This window comes from Pipistrellus hanaki (genome assembly GCF_964339955.1).
Source record: "Pipistrellus hanaki genome assembly, chromosome: 5".
In the NCBI taxonomy this organism is placed as follows: Eukaryota; Metazoa; Chordata; class Mammalia; order Chiroptera; family Vespertilionidae; genus Pipistrellus; species Pipistrellus hanaki.
In genome coordinates this window covers 48,165,643-48,186,665 of record NC_140507.1, presented here as the reverse complement: position 1 = coordinate 48,186,665, position 21,023 = coordinate 48,165,643, and the positions used below count along the sequence as shown (strand labels likewise).

The 21,023-nt window shown below is 38.8% G+C and overlaps 1 protein-coding gene across 1 annotated transcript in view; it reads left to right on the top strand.

Annotated features, from left to right (window-relative positions):
• TTC29 (tetratricopeptide repeat domain 29) overlaps window positions 1–21,023 on the top strand; it is a 540,856-nt gene that overhangs the window by 457,852 nt on the left and 61,981 nt on the right. The window contains exon 12 of the mRNA XM_084883709.1: window positions 14,388–14,479. Coding sequence (XP_084739835.1) covers window positions 14,388–14,479 — 92 coding nt within the window. The remainder of the gene's footprint in view (window positions 1–14,387; window positions 14,480–21,023) is intronic.

The window sequence follows — 21,023 nt, the reverse complement described above, 5'->3', positions numbered from 1 at the left end:
AGACATACATACATATGAAAATACTAGAAACACCAAATTGTTTTTAGTGGTTATCTATGGAAGCTGTAATGGATGACCTTAATTCTCTATTTTGGGGAGAATTAAAATATTCCCAAAATTTTCTACAATTTACATATAGTAAGTCCTCGGTTGACATTGCTGATAAGTTCTATGACTTTAAGCAAAACAACATGTAACAAAATCAGTTTTACCATATGCTAATTGAAGTAGACGGAGTTAAATTTCTATGGCATCTCATCAATGTTATAATGAAATGATGTTGAATGAAATGACATTATTCAGGGACCTGTTGTATATTGATTTTGTGATAAGAAAAAGTAAACTTATTTTTTTGTTCCATTAAAATGTAAATATTTTAATTGCTTTAAGTATGTTTTATGCAGACTATTCATAGGAAAAGTCTTCAGCATCCTATATAATAAAGAGGTTATATGCAAATTGGCCACCACTTCAACACACAAGATGGCTGCCACAAGAAGGCCTGCAGGGGAGGGCAGTTGGGGGGTACCAGGCCTACAGGGAAAGGCATTTAGGGGCAATCAGGCTGGCAAGGGAGGGCAGTTAGGGGCGACAAGGCTGGCAGGGAAAGGCAGTTAGGGGAAACCAGTCTGGCAAGGGAGGGCAGTTAGGGATAACTGGGCCAGCAGGGCAGGGCAGTTGAGGGCAACCAGACCTGCAGGAGAGGACAGTTAGGTGAGACCAGGCCTGTAGGGGAAGGCAGTTAGAGGTGACCTGGCCAGCAAGGGAGAAAAGTTAAGGGCCATCAGGCCAGCAGGGGAGTAGTTAAGCATCTATCAGGCTGGCAGGGGAGTTGTTAGGGGCAATCAGGCAGGCAGGCAGGCAAGTGGTAGGGAGCCAGCAGTCCTGGATTGTGAGAGGGATCCCAGATTGGAGAGGGTGCAGGCTGGGCTGAAGGACACTCCCCCTACATGAATTTCATACACCTGCCCTCTAGTAGAATTAATAATAGCAGTTAGTCATTTCAGCAGCTCATTTCATTTCAAACTATTCAAGTTTTTAAATGCTTAACAAGTAATAAAGGGCATTTAAACATGATAAAATGAAAAGATAATCATATAAATTTAAAAAACAAAAACAATAAAATAGAGTGAAAAATTCTGTTTTTAGACCCTGAGTAAATCTGACCAAAGTCCACATGAACAGCGTGGTGCAACTGTTGATGATGGATTGTTGTTTTAAACTTCAGTTGGTACATATTGTGGAATAACAGGTCTGAGCAATTTCTTTATGCTCTAGTAGATTCCTACCAACTACTGTAAGCTATAGGAGTCCATGAGGAAATGGACATCTGACACATCCTCATGCCATACTCATGATAGGGACCAGAAGCCAGGGAAGCAACAGGAAAGCTTTGTCTCACTTGGAGATTGAGGTGATAGCACTTGAATTGATCCTTAAGATAAGTATAGCTGTGCCCTCAGTGGAGGGAAGCAGCCTGGAGAGCAGACAGTCCATTCCAGTCGCCGGGGAGTGTGCATGGTGGGCGAGTCGGGCTGTTGGGGGAGAGGCTGGAAAGACAGGGTGGTGGGTTGAAATCTCCAAGGGCCTATTAGGGCAGGAACTTGTTCTAGAAGACAGCCTGGCAATTTTGGGCAGGACAAATCTAAAAGAGAGACTGGAAGGGAAAAAATCAATTATCTGGCTTTTCTCAAGTGTTTCAGACGAGGAATGAATTCAGATGATGGCGATGTAGCTCACATATTTGAGAGACATTTTACAATTTCACATATTTCTGGCTGGGTAGATAAAAGTATAGTCAGGATAGATTCAAAGATGAATCAGAAATTTTTTTGTTTTTGTTTTTTCTGAATAATCCCAAGTATGATGGTACTATTAAATGATATATAGCCCCAGGAGGAGAAAAATGGCATATATTTCATAGCAAACTGGAAGACACCTGTTGTCTTTGACTTCCCAGAATGTTGCTCCATTCCCACTGTCACCTTTCTGCTGGCTGCGGTCTTCTCTCTAACCTGGACTTTACAAGCATTCAACCACCAATACTTCTCACCCCAGGCAATCTCTAGGAAAGGTTCCCTAAACAAGCTAAGCCAATCATGTTGCTTACCTGATAATATTGTCTTTTCAAATCAAAGCTAGTCCTCTTTGGTGAGAAAGTTAACCTGGAGCTTCCAGAGCCACGAAGGGTCGTTGGAAAACAAAGCTTACACACAGAAACCGAGATGAGAAATGGAGAGAGCAATTCCTAGTGGCATTGAGTCCCTAGTTTACCCTTTTGCCTAAATTAGATTTGTCTAATGAATTCAACTGGGCCCTAACTGATAGAGAATCACCACCAGAAGCAACAATAACAACCCATGTGTCTTTGTGTGCTATGTGTCTAGAACAGTACCAACTTTATTATTTACATGATTCATCCCATTAATACTCACAAAAACCCTAAGAGGCAGATATTATTAGTATTTTCTATTTACTCTCACTCCCATTTCACAGATGAAGACTGAGACTTAAATTAAGTAACCCATTTCTTCTTGCTCCCAATGCAAATTTACTATCTGCCAGAAATAATTAGTAAATGCAAGGGAATGTGCATAAATAGTACTTTAGTTTGATTTTAAATAGAAAAATCTGGTAGAGCAGAATATTTATATTTTGGGGGTAAAATGAAGTAGAGGAAGGGAAATAGGGTCCTTCCCCTAGATTTCAATTCTCTAACAACTTAAACATTATCATGGGTTAATATAGTGGTTAAGAACATGGCCCCTGGTTACTAATCCTGTGACTTTGTGTGCCTCGGTTTACTTAATTTCGCTTGTGCCTTGGTTTCCTCATTGACAGCATAAGGGTTACACTAGTACCTAATTTATAGGTAATTTTGAGGATTAAATGGATTAATATGAAGAAAGTATTTGGAACTATATCTGGCATACTCTACTGTCTCAATAAATACTGGTGAATATTATAGAACAGTAAAAATATAATTTGCTGGCTTAATACAAGGATTATGTTATTCCTGCTACCACTACTTTCTTACCAGATCAGAGACAAATCTCTTAGCATCCTGCTTTGTAAAATGAAGATGCTATTTATTAATATAGCACATTGATAAAAATTCCAGTAGAACAGTAAAGAGATAATGGTTTATTGGTCCTTATTATTGTACTGCAAATGATTTAACTATACATTTCCCCTAAATTTAATTAAACATATTCATTTTCCCTATGAGCTTATATTAGCTTACAGTAGAGTGACTATTTATTATATTCATTTTAAATGTTTATAATATCATAGATATTACAAAAATAAACATTTCCTTTTGAAATATTATGTAAATGAACATTAATATTTGTTACAATGTTGCAAAGCCAAAATTACTTTTTAATTGTTTATTTTAATAGATTACATGGGAATGGAAAAGTACTACCCAGGAAAATCACTGTGATCTTCAAATTTATTTTGGAAGTACCAGAAAGACCACCAAATTGGGAGTCAGATATCCTAGGTTCTGGGTCTGGTTCTGGTTTTGTCACCAAGTTCTTTGGTCTGGATAAGTCATTTAGCTTTGTTCAGCTTCCTCAATGACATTGTGGCAGGGCATGATTGTTGTAATATTGGTGGACAGAAGGACAGGTGGTACCAAAATGAGCTAGAACTTGAACCCAGCCTGTGTGGTGGTATTGTTAGGCACCATCTTGGCACTGAGGTAGGAGGGGCCAGATAAGAGTGATGCCTCTGAAATCAGGCGGCCTGGGTTCATGTCCTTTCCACTTGTATGACCTTGGCCTAGTGGCTTCATCTTTATGTGCTTGTTTTCTTACCTTTAAAAAGAGATAAGAATAAATATTTATGCCTACTCATGGGATGTTGGGAAGATTAAACTAGTTGGTGGGTAGTCTTAAGAATAATCTGTGACTTATTCAGCACATAGTTTTGGAGCACCTATTACCAAGCCTTGTTCTAGACACTTGGCCTATCAGCAATAACAAACCAGAGATCTCTGTTGCCCTAAAGATTCCATCCCACTGGAAAAAGATGATAATGAAAATTAAATGTAATAAACAAGTGATTGAGATAGTATGTTAGGTAATAATAAGCATTATAGAAAAAAGAAGAAAATGCAACAGAGGAATGCTTCAGGAGTATCAAAGCAAGTGGTAGGGTGGGGATTTTAAATAGGTGATCACAGAAGTTCTGGTTGAGAATTTGACATTAGAAGAAAAACTGGAAGCAGTGAGAGAGTGGGCCATGCAGTTGTGTGAGGGAAGCACGTTCCAAACAGATTTGGGGCCAAAGCCCAATGGCAGCTGTGTCCCCGGGACACTTGGGGCCAGCAAGACTGAGGAAGAGCAAAGGAAAGCAGAGAAGGAGGAGCCAGAGTCAGAGGGAAGAGGTGGGATCCTGAAAGCTTTGCTGGCTATTGTGAAGCCAGGCGTTTTATTGACTATTGACTATTGTAATTGGGCCATGGACTGAAAAATAGCATGGACTGAAAAATAGGTGAAACTGTACCAGGGCAAACATGAAGTTAATATCTAGACTGTCAGATGTCGATGTGCAGTAGGCGCTCCTATAGATTTTTAGAGACTGGCTCCCAGGAACTGTGAAGCATTCCACTGTGAGTGAAGGTCTAGGTCATCCCAGGCATGCTTGCAGTAATCCAGCAGCAGGAGTCACAAACCAATAAACCCAGTTCATGTTCTTTATCCTACTTTAACTCTAGGATTCTGTATTCTGGAGAAAGTCACTCGACTTCTCTGCACTTCACTTTTCTCATTTGTACAATGAAAATATTGTGAGGATGCACCATAAATGTAAAATACTTGCGCATCTAGTTTTTGCTCAATACATGGTAATAACCACCATAGGCAAGTGACAAGCTGGACATCAGGAGTGGGACTCCTAATGTGAGCATATTGATGGCAGCAAGATAGGTCTCCAGACTTTCAATAAGTAGGGATCAGATCAGGTACCACGACAGAGATTTAATCAAGAAGAACACAGCTCACAAGAAAAAGGCTAGGATGCATGTTGGGGGCTTGGTCTGAACAGACATGGTAAGAGCCAGGTCACCGTCACAACAAAGGTTGAGATAAGAATATAATCTTCACACACTGACATGATGCCAAGCTTCTATCCCAGCGCCTCGGGGACAGAGGTGGTTCTGGGGACTGGAGCAGGGTGAAACTGCTCAATGAAGAGACCTAGGCTGGAAGGATGGCTGAGCTTGGATAGCAGGGCAACTAGCAAGGGATTACAGATAGGATCTCCACCAGTCCTTTGGGCTCTATAATCTCCGTTTCTAAATAAGGATAATAATTTGAAAATGCCAAAGATAATTTCTTACTCTATGCTATAAAAACTAAAGCTTACTATAAGAATGGTAGGAGCAATTTGTTTTGCCTTTTTATTTTCAGCTCATATGTCATTTCAGAGCTGATCAAAGGCGTTGGTTGCAAAGTAGAGAATAAATCACACTTCTAAATAAACCACTAAAGAGTGTTAAATTGAGTTAAGTGATTTTAGGAATATTAATATTTAAAACATCTGTGTCCCAAGTCTCTTTATGACTACCTATAGCAATAATAACTACCATTTCATTCTACCATTCTTCATTTTATAATATTACATAGTAAACTGTGGGAAAACATCATTTTTTAGCCCCAGATCAGAAGTATAAGATTTCAGTTGTTTATTTAGGCTCAAATATCTTGAATTTTATTCAGTCAATAAAAGTATACTGGATTAATGCCTTTATTTTATCCTTTGCCTAGGTTGAGGTGAATAGAATGCAGTGTCTGATTTTTATTATTAAAAAACAAAAACCACTTTGCCTTTCAATCACATTTCCTTGCATTAAATTTGATTTTAAAATGCATGTATTTCAAGATTAGTCCAAATCTTGAGAAATTTTCTAGCTTCACAATTTGCATCTTTGGCTTATCTTAAAATATTATTAAAATTGCATATATGAATCTCCTAGATTTTTACTAATACACAGGGGGAGAAAAGGAATCCTCGGTGTTAAGTGGAGTGCCAACGAATGTCTCTCAGTGGGAAGGTCTGGGCATTGAGAGTTCCACGCATCCACTTTGGTGTCAGAGGCACCAGGCTTCCCCGTTGGGCAGCCAGCTGTGTGAGTGGTGAAAGCAAGCAGACATCTGGATCCTGGTGCACATGTTCAAAGGCATTTCTGAACTGCTCACACATTCGTACTTACCCAAGTCCGCAGCCTTGCTCAGGGCTTGCTCATCAGTTTCCTCTCCTCCACAGCCTGTCTCCATCTTTTTCCTCACTTCAGCAACCTCCCTTCTCCTTTCCAAGTTGCCTCCATCTGCTCATGTGTCAGCGTGGCCCTCCTGCCACACGGCTCACTGAGGAATCTGTCCCGTGCCTGTCACTGCTCAGCGCTCTGTGCCACACTGGCTTGTTTTGTCAATAACCATTTATTTGTTGCTGGAACAGTAACAGCCATTACATCTGACCTCCCTGTTTCATCAATTATGGATAGATTATTGGATGTGAACATCTGCAAAAGCTTGCTGTTGGACTCACCTCCTGGCTGGGATTAGATAAAGTACTAAACTGTTGTTTATTGTCAGGCCAAAACTCTACTGGGAAGGCAGGGAATTCCAAGAGTGGCAGAGCCCCACCAGAAGTATCAAAAATTGTTTCATATTACCACCGTTTCCCCGAAGATTCCACCCACTCATTATTCACGCGTATTACTAGCTGGTATAACCTACTTGATAAAAGCTCTTGGCAGGCGTCACGTTTCCACTCATTGTCTCATCTGTCAGAATGGAAATGACTCATAACTTGCTTTCTTGTCTCTTTTATCACAGGGAAAGGGCAATAGACAAAGCTTCCTCTGCATGCAAGCATTCGGAGGAAGATTCCCCGACCATGTTTTATTTTCAAGAAATGTGTTCATATAGCCAGATAGGAAATCATTACATCATGGATCTAAATCAGGGTTTACCGAGTTTACCAGAATAATGGCTTGTGGTGGAAAGGTTATCAAATTGTGCAGAGAGAATATGCTCTAAATGTTTTCAGGGCTCTCATGGATTTCTGAGAAGGGGGAACAAAAATGGAATTTTATGAAGTCTGCTTTAAATGAGGGAGAAATCTAGTAAAAGGGATTATGAGTAGAAGCTAACTCTCCTGCCAAGGGAAAGATGAATCTCCTAGTGGTAATTGGTCCATGATGAAATAGAGAAATATTCACAGTATTGGTGTTTATTAAAACTATCTAGGAAGTCACTTACTGATATAAAACACTCATTGGTTTGGTCCCATAGAGCCATAAACAATGTTGTTCAGAGGTCAAGTGGAAGAAGGCTGCTATGGTGGCCACTTTGGGGAAGGCTGAGGAACTTGGCTTGTCACCACACTAGTGACTTTTCACAGTTTGCTTCTCTGTCTTAACTCCTTACTTATGAAAGTAGAGATTACATTAATCTTTCATCATTTTAGATGAAAAGAAAGAGAAAAAGATATTTCGTATTCCCTCCACAGATTGGAAGAATTATTCCTCAAGATACCATGGCTACTTAACATGATTTCATCCTCTGATCTTCCTGTGCTCACTGAGCATGAGGCCCACATAAACTCATAATGGGAAAACACATTCATTGGAGAATGTGACTCGATACAAGCACCCATTTACGTAGGTGTTCTATATCATTTTGAAATATCATTTAAATCATCCTTTGGGAATCTGGCTTGTTTTCTGATACTCGAACTCTCCAGAACTGGCTTTTAACTGAAAATGTTCATATACTTTCAATTTACCATAATTATAAAGTTATTTTTTAATCAAAGGAGATATAATGTAAAACATTATGTAATATGCTATTATAAGTATACCAAAGGCCTGATGCACGAATTCGTGCACCAGTGGGGTCCCTTGGCCTGACCTGTGGGATTGGGATGAAACCAGCCCTCTGAAATTCCCTGAGGAATCCTGGAGTGCTGGGCGATGTGAGAAGTCCGAATGGTGAGCAATGCATTTCAGGAAGAAAGAGTACATACTTCAAATGATCAATAGAAAAAGTAAGGCTATGCTTCTGCTAACTTATAGTTTCAGCAGGATGCAACATATTTGACTACTTTTATGTATTGTAGTTTATGGAGCTGCATGCTTGGTGGCCTTAGTGTTGATTCAATATAACGTATTTGTAGGGAAGGGGTATGTAGTTATTGCATGACAGATACTGTGCGCTTGTACAACATGTTTAGGAGACTTTACAGTGATGTGAAGACCAGCCCTGTCTGCTCCGTTTTTATCATCTCCCACTGTTGCCTACTGCTGGCTCCAGGAAGACGCTCTGACTGCTGTTGCTGCCCAGTCTGGTCCTCAGCCTGTTACTGCAGTGCTTGTCAGAAATCATTAGCCATCGATTTCTTGACTAATGTTGCAGTTGATTGTCTGAATCAGGTTCAGACACTGTAAATGAGGCAGAAACATCCTTTCTGCTCACCAACTGTGAAATGGCTAAAGGGGCTTAGATTGCCAGAAATCAGAATAAATGTATTTCCAATAAGATTTGACAATGATTTCAAGCTCAAGATGGCAACTTGATTTTTTCTCTCTACGTTTCTTATTACACAAAAAGAAAACTATATCATTGCTTTTTTTTTTCCTCAAAGTTCTGCATTGTATTGAGTCCATTGTAAAGCTTTCATTATGACGAGGCACAATTTGGAGTTTGTGAAGGGGATGTATAACAAAATGTGTGGTGTGCTGCCTTTTAATGTGAGCAAGAAAGAAAGAGGTTAAAAAAATGCACCCCAGGCTATGGACTCACAACTTCTTGTTTACAGACAAATCTGATGGATGCCCCATTATGGGTTTTCAGACATATTTTTGTCCAAATGGGTTTATTTAAGCTCTTCTAGGACTCTTAGACTTGCAGATGAAACTACAAATAAAATATTCAAATGCAGCTAACCTCTTGGGTCTTTGTTCTCACTTGTTTCAGAGCATCCATCCTGGATGCCTCTGTAAGTCTGGGGGCTTTGATGAGACAAAGCAGCCATCTTTCAGGATTGGAAGAACTGTGACATGGAAGGGGAACCAATTTGTTGTCCCACAAAACACAACGGGGGCTAGTAGGCAGAGCTTACAGGTTTTGCTTCACCTCTACCAATAGTTTTCTCACATAACTCTCTGATAGCTGAGTGGCTAGCCTCACAAGGAGATAGTTTCCAATTATGGATATTTTTCAAGTGAAGGCTAGGTCAAGGTTTCTCAATAAAAGCACTATTTACCTTTGTGACTGAATAAATCTTTGTTGTAGGGGCCATGTGTGAATTTTGAGGTATTGAGTAGCATCCCTGGCTTTCACTCCCTGGATGCCATGAGCACCTCTCCCAGTGTGGACAACCTAAAATGTCTCTCATCATTGCCAAATATCTCCAGGGAGCAAAATTGTCCCCCCGTGAGAACTGATAGGTTAGATAAATACTTGGGAAAATTAAGCAGTTGTTTCATTCAAATCCTTAATGAGGGTACTGTGGGTTTACTGTTTTGTTTTGTTTTGTTATAGTTTTTTATTGAATTTTGGAAAGGAAGCAAGAGGGAGAGGGAATGAAACGTCAATATGAGAGAGCTGAACATTGACCGGCTGCCTCCTGCTAACCCCGTATTGGGAGTCAAGCCCACAACTCAGGCATGTGCCCTGACCAGGAATCGAGCTGGCATCCTTACGGTGCACATGATGATGCCTAACCAATTAGACCACACTGCCAAGGTGGTACTGTTGATTTTTTAATGATATGAAAAATATTTTTATTTTTACCTGATGTGCTTTCCATTTGTACACTTATTTAGTTTGTAAAAGTCTCCTACACATAACTGTGTTTCAAACTTTTGTAGGAATGGTGGAGGGAAGGACAGATAAAGATGCACACATACTGTATTTATATAAATTCCAGGCTTATTATTCTGTACCTTTTAATTTCTGATTAGATTTATAAAAAATAACTTTTGCAATTTAGACAATGATAGCTCTGAATCAGGGCTGCTTTTGTGTATGTGCAACCTGACAATCACAGAGGACTCTTGTTTGTAAAAGGACCTTAGTGGATGCTTTTAAACACCTTATCTTACTGGAAATTCATAGCATCCCTTCAAGGTAGACTTCATTCACTTCCATTTACACCTGCGGGACTGAGTCACTCGATACATGCCACTCAGCCCCTTAGTAGGCCTGCCTGACTTCAAAGCCTAGGATGTTTGGAGAAAATTGGAGCACCCAGAGGGAGATTTGATTAATTATCGCATAAGGCCCTTCCAAAGCCTGGTCTATCCCCTCAGAGTAAAAGTCCCAACTGATTTCAAATATTGAAATAACTAAGAGAGAGCAGGGGGGCGGAGGGTGGTAACTAGAGAAAGGAATATAGGGAAAAATAGAAGAAATACGATATAAAGGTAAGATTAGAGTTCACTAAAAAGTTTTACAAAATTACAAAATTTCCACATCAAGTGGTCTAGATGCAAGAACTTATTTATGTGGTAGTTTCTATGGATTGGATTAGTTTCCTGCAGAGACCATGGTAGATAGAGTCACTAGGTAGAGTCACCAGACAGAGCACAAGGCCCATTTAAATTTTACTTCACTGATCAGCATTAATGTGAGTTGTGCATCCTCTAGGCCAGGGGTCTTCAAACTACGGCCCGCGGGTCACATGCGGCCCGCAGAGGAGTCTGATCCGGCCCGCCAGGTTTTTTGGGCAGTGAGCGCAGCCGAGGTGTTACAGTAGGAATTAGTAGTTCATATAGTCCGGCCCTCCAGCTCTCTGAGGGACCGTGATCTGGCCCCCACTTTAAAAAGTTTGAGGACCCCTGCTAGGCAATGCCATGAGAGAAAGAGAAATATTTCCTCTCCTTTCCCTAGACACGGGAACAATGCTAGATAAAATTTGAAAACTTGGAATCATGGGAAACAAGGCAGCCAATTGTCCTTGATTTATACTTTTTTAGTATCAGTGACTTATAAATATTTGACTTTCATATCTGCTGCTATGAATTTTGTTTTTAGGTGACCAATATAAATTATCTCATTTTAAGAACTTGAATTTTATTTGAAAATATCTTTCCAAGTAAGTTAATTTAATTCTAGTGGGAAGATAGAATTCATTGCAGTGAAATCATTGTCAAACCTTCATCTCCATTATTCACTGAAATCATTGAAACAATTTGAAACACTGGCCATGTAGCACTCAGTTTTTATTAGATATGTGACCTGACTTTTCCAATTTTGGCAACCTCATTATCATGCACAACTTGGCATTGTTTGATTTACAATGTAGTATGCGTAATCAGTGTTTCCCTCATTTAATAAATGTTGATTAGGTTCATTGTCTTTAAATTAAAGCTATGTAATGAATTTTAAATTTAACAACATTTTTTGTACCTGAGATTCTTTCTTCGTTCTTCTTCTATTTGTGATTCTAGATTTTAATCTTTCAGACCCTGGATTTGTTTCCAACATATTGAATGCCACTGGGATATTCAATCAAATACAGGGGATCCCTCAGATTTCCACACAGCATTTTATGACTTGAAGTATTCTTTGAAAAGGGGTTCTAGTATTTGTCTAAGGATTCTAGTTGATCAATATTTATTAAAATTTAAATTGTATCTTGCGCCGGGACTAGTTTGGCTCAGTGGATAGAGCGTTGGCCTACGGACTGAAAGGTCCCGGGTTCGATTCCAGGCAAGGACATGTACCTTGGTTGCGGGCACATCCCCGGTGGGGGGTGTGCAAGAGGCAGCTGATCAATGATTCTCTCTCATCAATGTTTCTAACTCTCTATCCCTCTCTCTTCCTCTCTGTGAAAAATCAATAAAATATTTTTTAAAAAGTCCATTTAAAAAAATAAAAATAAAAAATTGTATCTTGCCAGCTTTAAAAGACACGTGAGGCCACTTACTATGAGATCAATATAAACATCTTTATTTTATTCAGAATTCATAATCTCACTTTGTCTTTCCACTTGCTTTTATGGGTTTTCTTAATTTTCATTTTAACGATGTCCTTTCTACTCCCTTCGGGTTGAACTATACAATTCACCAATCTGCTGCGTTTTGCCTTGAATTCTCCTTATGGTCTCACCTGACTTTACTTTCTCACAATAGTGCTCATGTTCCTGAGGAGCGGGGCCTTGTCCCTGATTAAATGAGCTCCTCTACTGCACTTACCAAGGTCCTCAGCATGGATTTCATGTAATTGACTGTTTCCCTATTGGACTAGTGATGACCTGTATTCTTCCCACTGCCTACGTGTTTCCTATTTGTAGGTAAAGGATACAGGAGCTTTCTTAAGACACAAATACAATTTGCGTCTTTGTGTCTTTGCCGTGAGGAAGAAAACTTTCACCAGGACTTGTTCACCAGTGGTGGTTATTCCCATAAACTCCCAGTCCTAAGGTTTACAATATAGCACTCTATTATCTCATGGTAGCCCCACAACAGCTCTCAGGGTCTTCTTTTTTACTTTTGAGGAAATTAAGTTCAGGGAGCCTTCCTGGCCCACATATGTTGAGCATGAAAGAATTGGAACTTGAACCGAGTCTATTTACTCTATGGTTAGAATTCATTCCAGCATACATTCCACGTCTGGCTCTGTGAAAAAGCTTCTATAGAATCAAGTCTGAAGCCAAAACCAAACCCCAGACTGAGCTGTTTTGGGCCCTGCTGCACCCTGGAGGCATGGCACACTGGTGTGAGATGAGAGCTGTCAACATGGATGCATCTTCCTATAGTTACTTGGGCACCTACCCTCTTATCCTTGGACTGAAAAGACCCATCTCTGAGATAAAATTGGGCACCCCCATATGTTGCTGAACTGCTTCAGGGGCCCTGGTGACTGGAGGCAAGGGGGAGTGGCATAGTGTAAGCACCAGTAAGCCCTGGAGAAACCTGTCTTCAGTCATCACTAAGTCCCACAATTGCATCAGGCCTCCAGGGCTGCAAGCTTGCTCTCTGCTAGTTGAGATTTCTGTGGGTGTGATATAGCACCTGGCACACGGTAACAATATTTGCTGAAAACAAACTATTTTTGACACAATATCTTAAAGTTCTAGAATGTCAGATAAAAATATATGGACCAAAAAAGATACTAGAAAGTTGCTCCCTTGGATTCAGTAAGGCCTCATAAATTCACAAAATTTTAGAGTTCTGCCCGTAGTTCAGAAAGGTCTATGTCAAGGCATATCTAACTACATCTAGGTGTTGTCAGTATGCAAGACCAAGTGAGAAGAATATTCTCAGGTTTATACAAGGTTATTAAAAGCCTTAACAATGATAAGTAAACATTTGAACTTGCAGGCTTAGTGGGAATTAAACTGGGTCAGCGTGTATCAGTAAGTTTTAATATCAGTATCTGCGAAGCACTCACTTGGAAACCCAAATCTTATGAGGTATCCCAATGGCCTTTTCTAAATTATTTCCCAACTATTAACTTTTAGGACATAAGGAAGACTAACGCTGCCTCTAATACTCAATTCTCTGAGCTGCCAAACTCAGCCCATGGTCCACGCTCATCTTTGTGTCCTCCCTCATACCGACTTTCTACCCTGTCAAATGACTCTCACTAATTCTTTCTTAGAAAATGTACAAAAAGGATTTCCATAGAGGTCTTTGGAGATTTCCTGTATCCTCCTGTGTAATAGGTTGGATCAAATAACAATGAAGGACGGAGAAAGAATGGGGCCTTTGTTTTACGTACTTTCCTTCTCTTGGCCTTTGAATTGGGAAAAGAATAAAAAGAAAAATTATACCATACCGATGATGTCAGCGTTAAATTAAATTAAATTAATATCATGCATTAGACTGTGGCAGCCATAATATTTTGATTATTGAAGAGATTGTTGGTAATGAAGTGCATTTGTAAGAAATACTTTTAGTGTATACCGAATACATGTACAAACTGTGAGAAATGCATCTAATAAAATGATAGATTTAGAAATTGCCTGGCACCTAAATTCATGTTTTTCAAACAGCTATTTATAGAAAGAAAAGTGATATTTAAGCTCCCATGGTAGAATACTATAATCTGCTTTATATTACCTTAGGTAATAGTCCCATATTTTAAAATAATGGTGCAAGCCATTCAATTATTTATTCACACCTAAGTTATATAAATTGGACGATTTTGGATTGTGCAGGAAAAGAATTATTTTCACGAAAGTAAGACCTCACTGTCATGGCTTAAAGAGAATGCTGTGAAACAAGTTACACTATAGATAAAAACAAACCAAGCCAACATGAATTTTTAATAAACAAAAAATAGTTTATGGAAACATTAAAAACAACCATTAATTTTAATCACTCTGGCCCGTGCCGCACGTTTCACACGTGTTTCTCCTCTGGCTAGGACCTCAACACTTACAGTGAGATCTCCACGGACCTGGAGGATGACCTGAGCCTGGGGAGAGCCTACGAAGCCATAGCCAGAGTCCTGCAGAGGTGAGTTAGCACATCCCCGTCTTCCTGTCACTGGGAGCTCACTCAACTGTGAAAGACTTAAATTGTTTGAGGTCTGTCGCTTTCCATTACTGCCTGCTTAAATTTTAAGCAGTGCCCTTCTTAAATGACCCTTTCATCGTAAGTTATTTTAAACCAATGTGGTATTTCGAGCTATGCATCTACAGTCTTCTCTGTCTATTCCTCCTTTGTATCACTTTATTTTCTTTACATTTAGTGGTGACCTCGAGTGAAAGGGGGAAATCAGGTCACGTCGCACAGGTGAGAAAAGCAGAGAGGTACACAGTGCGCTTCAGTCACTGTGGCTCATCACAGCCTTGCCAGATCTCCTCTTGGAGGAAACTGTCCACTTAGGCTTCAGTCATGCCGCTTCCATTAAGACATCTCTCCATCAAACAGATCTGGAGGAACAATTGGGTGCAAAAACAATATTCCCAAAATTTCACTTAAAACAGAAAGCTTAAGGGCAGTATACATGGAAAACCTCTGATACAAATGTTTCCATAGGAAGTATATGATTGGCCCTTCACTCATTGCGCTGTGTTCGTCGTACACTTCATTTAAGCATGCATCATATAGGAGCATCGTTAGCATTATAATTTAAGGCAAGGTAGTCAGAATAAGAAAAGTTATCAAAGTTAATACCATGGTTTTGGGTATGTTAAGCAGTGCCCTTCTTAAGTGACCCTTTCATCATAAGTTATTTTAAAAAGCTGTATACATGATATAGCTTTTTAATGATGATATTAGTAATAATAATAGGTATAGATTGTGTCAAGTTTAATTTCTTCTCATTTATATTTTACTTGTAAATATATACAGCGTGGTGTTTTAAAAGGTAAAATTGTTATTTAAAAGTCATTGAAAACATATGCCTAGTGAAGTAAGAGTAGATCATCCTATATAATATAGAGGTAATATGCAAATTGACCCTCACAGCCTCACAAGATGGCTGCCTATGACCAAGCCGGCAGGGGGGTGATGGAGGGACAACCAAACGACTGAACAAGCAGGCTCTGTGGGGCGACCAGATCAGGAGGGGGATTAGTGAGGGATGACCAAATGACTGAACAGCAGGCTGCATGAGGTGGCCAGGCTGGCGGGGGGGCCATGAGAGGCAACCAGGTTGGCAGGGGGGCAGTTAGGGGTGACCAGGCCAGTGGAAGGGGTGCAATTGGGGGTGACCAGGCTAGTGGGTGGGAAGTTGAGGGCAATTAGGCTGGCAGGGGGGCAGTTGGGGGCAAGCAGGCCAGCAGGGGGGAGGCAGTAAGGGGTGACCAGGCAGGTGAGCCATTAGGAGCCTGGTCAGGATTGTGAGAGGGATGTCCAACTGCCTATTTAGGCCTGATCCCAAAGGGGCCCCAGATTGGAGAGGGTGCAGGCTGGACTGAGGGGATACCCTCCCCCATGCGTGACTTTCATGCACTGGACCTCTAGTCATTATATAATAATCATTAAGTGCTAAATAAATAATTAATTAAATATTAAAATCCAACAACAATGAAAGAAAAGGTGCCCTACAAAATGCCAGGCAGTCATCACTGAATCCGTGGTTAAGGACATGGCCATATTTATAAGGAGAGAATGGACATATTTATAAGCAGAACCATGAGTGTCCTCTTTCCAAGTAAAGATTGGTGACTAATCCATGGAAAATTAACCCAGCAGTCCCTTATACTTTTATTTACTACAAATAACAACCAAAAAGAAGCAAATGTTTGACCACAAAGAATAGATATGATATATTCAATTTAGTGCCTATGTGGGACACACAAACTCTGCACCTTTTTGTCCAGCTCTATTTGGTTTTTAAATTATTCAGCTCTATTCATAGCACTTCTCAGAATCCATAAAAACTGACTGGATTATTTATTTTACTTTGTAGCAGCAAACCTGACCTGAGCCCATATACTTAAATAAATATGTCCATTAATGTGTTTATAAAATAATTTTTACAAAATGACATTGTGTCCCAACATAACTAAAGAGATAAAACTCCAAGGAAAAATATTTTCTTTTGTAAACATATTGAGCAGACAAGTGTTGGAATGCCCAATTTGGTTACAAAAATACAATTATTTTTGAAACTTCTGGAGACATGCAATTATCTTAAACCAATTCTTGCCAGTTAACCTAGTGTTTCATTGGAATATTTTGTCTCTACTACAAGATTTGACTTCCTGGTCTCTACAATAAAAGCTAGGTGGGAGTTGAACAATTATTGGTAAATATTGTCAATAACAACAACAGACAATCTGATGTTTTGATTTGACTGCTTATGCATCACTTGTAGTCCAGGTGTGGAAAAGAACATTGCTTTTGAAGATTTGACCTATGAAGTAGGGTGTGTTTTGGGTCGCCATAGGGACAATTCAATTCCAATATCCTCAACAGTCCAGCAACCTGCCTTGGGGCAAACCGATAATGGGCAGGAAGACTTATCCCCATCTCACTTTTATTCCAAATGAAACTAGTTCCACCTATAAGAATTCCCTCAACCAAATTACAAATGGAGGTGTTGATGATTCCTGTGGGCTTTAAATTTAATAATGTTACGCAGCACACAAGAATACAGGAGATGCTTCTTCTGAGGTCTGAGGGCAAAAGTGTTCCCAGCCCACAACAGCTTTCCCACCCGCACCTGCAACATCGCTGGTGGTTATGGAGGAGCACTCCTAGAAGTGGGAGCCTGGGCGTGTTCTTCCTCCAGGTGTGCAAAATAACTCAGGAGGTGGGCAGATGTGTCAAAACCGAAAGTTCTGTACCGTGGGCATCAGCACCCCAAATATCTGAGAAGCCTTATTAAATCAAGCCCATTACTTACTAGAAATGTTTTGATATGAATTTTGTGGTCTTTTTTAAAAAAAAATTGCCTCAAGGGCTTGGTGTTTTTGACACATGCACACATACACACACACACACACACACACTCTCACACACACAGCCCCCACACAAACACATATGTATGTCCCTTTCATAGTCCTAAACTGTCCTCAGACTAGCAGAAATAGAGCGCAACAAAAATAGAGGAAATTATGGTGGTGTCGGCTGAGGAATAAATCAAGCTGCATATGGAGCTTAGCATCACCTCTAAATCTCTTTCCCAACCTGTGCAATCGCACAGGCTTCACTAATGGGAAGGCCTATCTCTATAAACATATTTTATCTCTTTAAAGGAAATGGAAGAGGATAGCCATGTCTGGGATAAGTGTGTGTCTGAGGCCATCCGCTGAGCATGCATGAAGGGTGAATAGGCTTTAAGGCTGGAAACTTCTAAAATGGTTATAAGAATTTATACTGTGATTTCAACTGAAAAACACATTCCCTCAAGGCTGAGGACTTGGTAATGCAGAGCTGCTCAGTTGGTAATGCTAGAACTATCCCTGGTATTAGACTTATTGATGCAGGTTTTAATAACGAGCCGGGTTTGTTATTTTTGCTATTGGTCTGAATAACATTAAGCAGCATAACAGAAAATAAGCATTTACAATGTCTTTTTTTTTTCCTACTCGAAATACTAGTGGAAAAAATTCAGTATTCTAACATAGTAACAATTGCCCATGACACAGCTATAAAAGCCAGAATTATAGTCCATAAAACAAAGAGACAGTGAGTTGAGAAATTACCAAGTAAATATTATTATATGTAGACAGACAATTAGAATAAATATAGAGGGGGGAAATAACCTCAATTTTTCTTACAGCATTTTTTGGACTCATTTTCTAAAATAACTCATTTACCAAAATGGCCCAACTCTCCAATATAATCAGGGTGGCTTATATAGGGGGGTGGGGAATTACAAAAAATGACAGTTGTTCAAGACACCTTGGTCACAGTGGGCCTGGATTTATTCCATAGCGCTTGTAAATTTTCTTATAAACTCGGGTTCAATTATTTCCTAGAAAACTTTCCACAGTGGACATCTTTCAATCAATCAGGACAAAGTTTCACGATTGAAAATTACCTTCCTGTTATAGCTGAAAATTAATTTCTTCTGGCTTGAGAGAAATGACATGCCCTAGTAATTTCCATATATTCTTTAAAATGGAACGTTCAGGCTTTGATGCGAAATCTCCTAAAAATGACCCCCCAAAATACATCAAAACATTTCTATTAATTCATGAAATTAAGGACAGCGTTTTACATTTTCTCCTGTCACTGATTCCATTTGCCTTATTGCTTTCATCTGTGGCTCACAAACTTGGGAGCACAATCAACAAACCCCTCGGTGGCCGCTTCATCTCTGCTCTATTTGATTTCTTCTCTCTGAGTAAATGATTAAGTTTTCATGCATTGGTTCAACCAAAATCTATGTTCACTCAACCACATCCTTTATTGATTACTTCTACTGCAAACAGTAGGCCAAGTGTGATATACATAATTGGACAGTTGTCAGGGGATGTGGGTGTTAACAGTCCCGTTTTCCCAGCTGGAAACTGGCATCACCTTGATACACAAATATTCTGCACTGTTTCATTCTCATCCTTTGGACCGAGGAGTCCTGTTCCTCAGAATATATGTTTTTAACTCTCTAAGGTCTGGTTGAATGGATTTAATGATTATACCATATAATATGCTGCTCAAGTTGCACCTGTGCACTGCATATAGAAAACTGGAATTAATATTTGTCTAACATTTTAACCTTGTCCTTGAACTCATTCAAGGAATCCCTAGCATTTCTGTGAGGGGGGGAAAAAAATGTGTGTGTGTGTGTGTGTTTTTTTTTCCTTTCTCTTCTAAAGGAAGACTGTCTTCTAAGTCTAAGGCTAACTTTTAAATTTATAAATCCTTTAAGCAACATATAATGTTTATATTTCAGATGCTATATTAACAGCTTTGCTGGCTATAGAACTGTGCATTCACTGAGTGGAGCATATAATTTATAATGGGAAGGCTATTTCTGTAGCATTATTTGTTAGAGCAAGTTCCAGATACTTTTCGGTGCTTTGGAGATCTGTTGCTCCTTTGGGAGGAAAACAACTCAACTCACCCAGCAATAGTTTTATTTATACTATTTTGTATTTCTTTATTCACTGAACTTGTGCTTTTTTGTTTGTTTGATTGTATATGTTATGATTTAACAATCCTCAGTAGGCCAAACTTAGTTCAAAATATACTTCCATCAAAACTATATCAGCTTTTAGGAACATAGCGTAAATAAGCTTCAGTGAGTCCATTTTAGCTAAATAAAAACTAATATTTTTTTCCCTGAGGTTTTAAAGTGATATGCAAAGAAGTCTCTATTTTTTTCTTATGTCATCATTTTTTTTTCTTGCATAATACTATCTAAGAAAGAGCTTGGAGAGTTAACATCAATTTGATAAAACATTTTTAGTTCTAGAAATTTATGAGTTTGCTCAAAATTCTTAGTTTATTTATTTATTTATTTATTTATTTATATTTTTATAATCTTGAGTTATCTCAGTATTGTTTTTGTTTTTCCATGAAGCAAATATTAAAATTAAAGCAATGAGTGTACCTTTTTTTGTTATTTTAATTCATGTCTGCATTTGAAATAATACTCATAACAATTCATAATTTTTTTTCTGGAGAATTGAGCCATGCCTAATTGTAGAAGAAGATAACCATAAATTTGTTATGAGAAGGTGAGAACTGAATCATAAAAGGCAATATTAACTTTGGGAATGTAAAATTTCATTTTATTTCTGATATGTAATCCATTCTCTTACCAGTAAGAAAGGAAAAAATAATGCATTTGATAGTGCCTGATACTCAAGTAAACAAAAAGTGTTAGTTCTTTGATGCATGTCCTTTAGAAAATAGAGAGTAGGACTTTATTTGCCTTGCAAAGTGTTCCCTCAAATCATTACATAATGAAAGATTTTCTAAAAGTAATGTTTAGCTAATTTGACTTTTTTTCTCAACTGGTGTTAGATTCTATCAAGCAGAGAACTGTGGGTATGATAACTTTTTACTTCACTGAGAGGTAGTAATAATAGCTGTCATTTAATGAATCTCTCTGTGCCAGGCTATGCATACATGTAATTTTTCGTCTCACAACACTCTGTGGTCACTATAAAAATGAGAAAATTGGAGCTGAGAAAGATGTGTTTAAAGCTATTCAATTAAAAAGCCAAACTTGGGATTCATGGCTAGATCTTTCTAATTGCACCATTGCACTTTGCAACTTTAAAACAATTTACCTGATTTTTATAAACATACTAAAACTTATCTATGAACATGAATGTGGTCCTCGTCAAATCTTGGGAGGTTATGCAAGTTGATACCTCTAATCCTGCCACCACCTGTTTTAAAAAAGGGGGACGTATGTAATTCTTTCAACAATGAAGATTTATAAAAATAAAAATAATAATAATAAAATGCATACCTTTGAAATGTTTGTGGCATATTCTTTTGAACATCCCCTATAGATGTGTATCTTTGTTTGAGAGATGGGTTTGATATTTGCAAACGACAAAGGATTTAGAGTCACATTTAGAAAAAAGTCACACATAATAAACTCTAGGGCTTACTCTATTTGGGGGACATAATTGATTAAATTACT